The sequence below is a fragment of the Stegastes partitus genome, unplaced genomic scaffold (assembly GCF_000690725.1).
Source record: "Stegastes partitus isolate 25-593 unplaced genomic scaffold, Stegastes_partitus-1.0.2 Scaffold2975, whole genome shotgun sequence".
Taxonomy (NCBI): domain Eukaryota; kingdom Metazoa; phylum Chordata; class Actinopteri; family Pomacentridae; genus Stegastes; species Stegastes partitus.
In genome coordinates, this window is record NW_007580706.1 from 1 (window position 1) to 3,452 (window position 3,452).

General features: G+C 42.1%; 1 protein-coding gene across 1 annotated transcript in view; it reads right to left on the reverse strand.

Annotated features, from left to right (window-relative positions):
* Positions 1 to 6: 6 nt before the first annotated feature.
* The window catches only part of LOC103375809 (butyrophilin subfamily 2 member A1-like), a gene marked incomplete at its 5' end in the record, with an annotated part of 7,074 nt that continues 3,628 nt past the window's right edge, over positions 7 to 3,452 (reverse strand). The window contains 2 exons of the mRNA XM_008306124.1: positions 7 to 110; positions 264 to 499. Of these exons, the coding sequence (XP_008304346.1) occupies positions 271 to 499 (229 nt within the window). The remainder of the gene's footprint in view (positions 111 to 263; positions 500 to 3,452) is intronic.

The window sequence follows — 3,452 nt, forward strand, 5'->3', positions numbered from 1 at the left end:
TCATTCATCTGATTGACTTTACATCACAGTGAGACAGAGTTCATGGACATTTACAAGGTTACTTGATTTAAAAACATCATGATGATGAGATTCACCTCTTCTAGACGACTCTTCAGGATCCCATTTTCCTTATTCTTTTGCTGGAGCTAATTGTTGATATCACCGTAATGTTCGTCCATCAGACCAGCAAAAACAGAGAAAATGAGAAATGGTCATTGATTTACTGTTCAACAACACTGTGGTTCAGAAATGGAACAGAGAAGAAGATTCTCAATAGTCAGAGCAAAATAAAACTAAAGAGACAGTCAAGGTAGAAATCCTGATGTCAGAACTCAACAAAATAATGTTTAAGATAATAAGTTGAACCTTGACAGTTTGCAGTTTTTGCTCCACAATCTGCAGCTCAGTCTCCATCTTCTGCTTTTCATTGAGAAGTTTGTGTTTCTTTATGAACATTAACTTTTTCCTGATTCGTTGCCTCCTGCTCTTTGGACTGCGACTGCGCAAAGTGATGTAACAGTTCCTGTTTTCCTGTCTGTAGCTTACTGTGTGCTTGTGTCTGCGGCTGTTAGTTAACTCCTACTAAACTAGTCAGTTTTGCTTCTAAACACTAAAACCCATCGAGACGGTAAACTAAACCACTGTACAGGCTGCTCCTAAAACGCTTGTGTGCAAAACCGCTCCACAGCTCGTAATACAGCTTGGTGTTTGGATCTGCTAGCCTTGCAGCCACAAGATAGACATGGCTTCTGCCTCTCCTTCTCTGTCTGTGTCCTGCTCAGTGTGCCTCATGTTTAGCTACTCGCCCGTCTCATTTAGCGACAATGGTACATGTCAGAAATGTAGTTTGTTCATAGCTCTAGAAGCACGGCTCAGTGAATTAGAGGCACAGCTCCGTACCGTGCTAAAACCAGCAAATGTAGCAGCTAGCCAGCCCCCCGCAGTTGGTACGGAGCTACCTAGCTTAGCTCCCGCTTGCCACCCCTGGCAGTTCCTGAGCAGCCAGGAAGCTGGGTGACGGTCCATAGGAAGTATAGCCTTGAGCAGAAGTCCACAGTTCACCACCCACCCCCTGTTCACGTTTCTAACTGTTTTTCCCCACTCAGCAACACACCTGCTGAGGACAGGACTCTGGTAATTGGCAGCTCCATGGTCAGAAATGTGAAGCTAGAGACACCAGCGACCATAGTCAAATGCATAGTGCATAGTCCAATTCGCTTAAACTATGTCGGACTCCATAGTGTTCTCTGGACCCCTGCCCAGTGTGGCCAGTGGCTGGTTGTCGAGGTGATGCCCAGAAAACAATGTGGGCTTAATAGACAATTGGAAAACGTTCTGGGGAAAACCTGGTCTCATCAGGAGAGACCTCATACATCCCGCTTTGGATAGTGCGGCTCTCTTATCTAGAAATATGGAGACATTTATTAGAAAACCAAATCCCTGACAGTCCAGAGGTGAGACCAGGAAGCAGAGTTGCAGTCTTACACGCTTCTCTGCTGCTCGTCTATGACTGTTACCCTCCCAATATCCTATAGAGGTATGGAACACCTACCAAAGAGTTCCATTACACCAGATGTCTGTCTGATAATGCAGTAACTAAATTTAAGGAAATGGTTCCACTATTATTTACTTCAATGCGAACACAACGGAGAGCAGCTCCTCTAATCTTAGTCCCACACAGGTGGATCATCTGGTTGATAGAACTGCAGCTTTACTGCGTTCATCAATTGATGCTGTTGCCCCATTAAAAAAGAAGGCAATAAGCTATAATAAAACAGCTCTGTGGTCTAGTCAACAGCTGTGCATCTTAAAACAGAAATTAAGAAGGTTAGAAAGACAGTGGAGCTCTACCAATTCAGAAGAATTTCATCTAGCCTGGAAAGACAGTTTCCTCGCCTATAAAAAAAAACGATTTGCAAGACGAGAACTCCTTACTATTCATCCCTAACTGAGGAAAACCAGAACAAGCCCAGGTTTCTTTTCAGCACTGCAGCCAGGCTGACAAAGATCACAGCTCTGTGGAGCCTTGTTTCCTTTAGCTCTCAGCAGTAAAGACGTCATGACCTTCTTCACTGATAAAGTTTTGAATATTAGACAAAACATTATTGGCATGTCTGTAGGTGCAGCACCTCTGGATGCATCCATAGGACCAGATTTATACTTAGACTGCTTCTCTGTAAATCTGTCAGAGCTCACGTCGATAATAAATTCTTCTGAACCAGTGACATGTCTGTTAGACCCAATCCCAACTAAACTGTTCAAGGAAAACTTCCCTCTAATAAATACTGCAGTGTTAAATATCATCAACTTCTCTATATTAACAGGCTACGTACCGCAGGCTTTTAAAGTAGCTATAATAAAACCAGTACTCACAAAGCCTGCTCTAGATCCAGGTGTTCTAGCCAATTACAGACCAATATCCAACCTTCCTTTTATTTCTAAAATTCTTGCATTATGTGATTATCTGCATGTAAATGGTTTGTCTGAAGAGTTTCAGTCAGGATTTAGAATCCATCATCGTACAGAGACAGCACTGGTGAAGGTCACTCATGGTCTTCTTATAGCTTCAGACAGTGGACGAGTGTCCGTTCTGGTTCTATTGGATCTCAGTGCTGCATCTGATCCAGTGGATCACAGCATCTGATTACAGAGACTGGAATGTTTAACTGGGCTTAAAGGAACTGCACTGAACTGGTTTAAATCATATTTATCAGACAGATTTCAGTTTGTTCATGTTAATGCGGATTCTTCCACCTGCAGTACAGTTAGTTATGGAGTTCCACATGGTTCTGTGTTAGGACCTATATTATTTACCTTGTACATGCTCCCTTTAGGCAATATTATTAGGAAGTATTGCATAAATTTCCACTGTTATGTAGATGATACGCAGCTATATTTATCAATGAAACCAAATGAAATCCATCAATTGGTCAGAGTCCAACATGTCTGAAGGACATTAAGGTCTGGATGACCTGTAACTTCCTTCATTTAAATCCAGACAAACTAAGGTTGTTGTATTTGGCCCTAAACACCTCAGACACACACCATGGAACCAGATAGCTGCTCTAGATGGTATCGCCTTGGCCTCCAGTTCTACTGTAAAGAACCTTGGAGTTATTTCTGACCAGGACATGTCGTTCAATAGCCACATAAAATAAGTTTGTTGGACAGCCTTTTTTCATTTACATAATATTGTAAAAATCAGGAGCATCCTGTCTCAGAGTGACGCTGAGAAACTAGTCCATCATTTAGAACTTCTAAACTGAACTATTGTAATTCCTTATGATCACGATGTCCCAATAACTCTCTCAGAACCCTCCAGCTGATCCAAAATGCTGCAGCCAGAGTTCTGACAGGAACCAATAAAAGAGATCATATTTCTCCAGTATTAGCTTCTCTCCATTGGCTTCCTGTAAAATCAAGGATCCAATTTAAAATCCTGCTTCTAACAT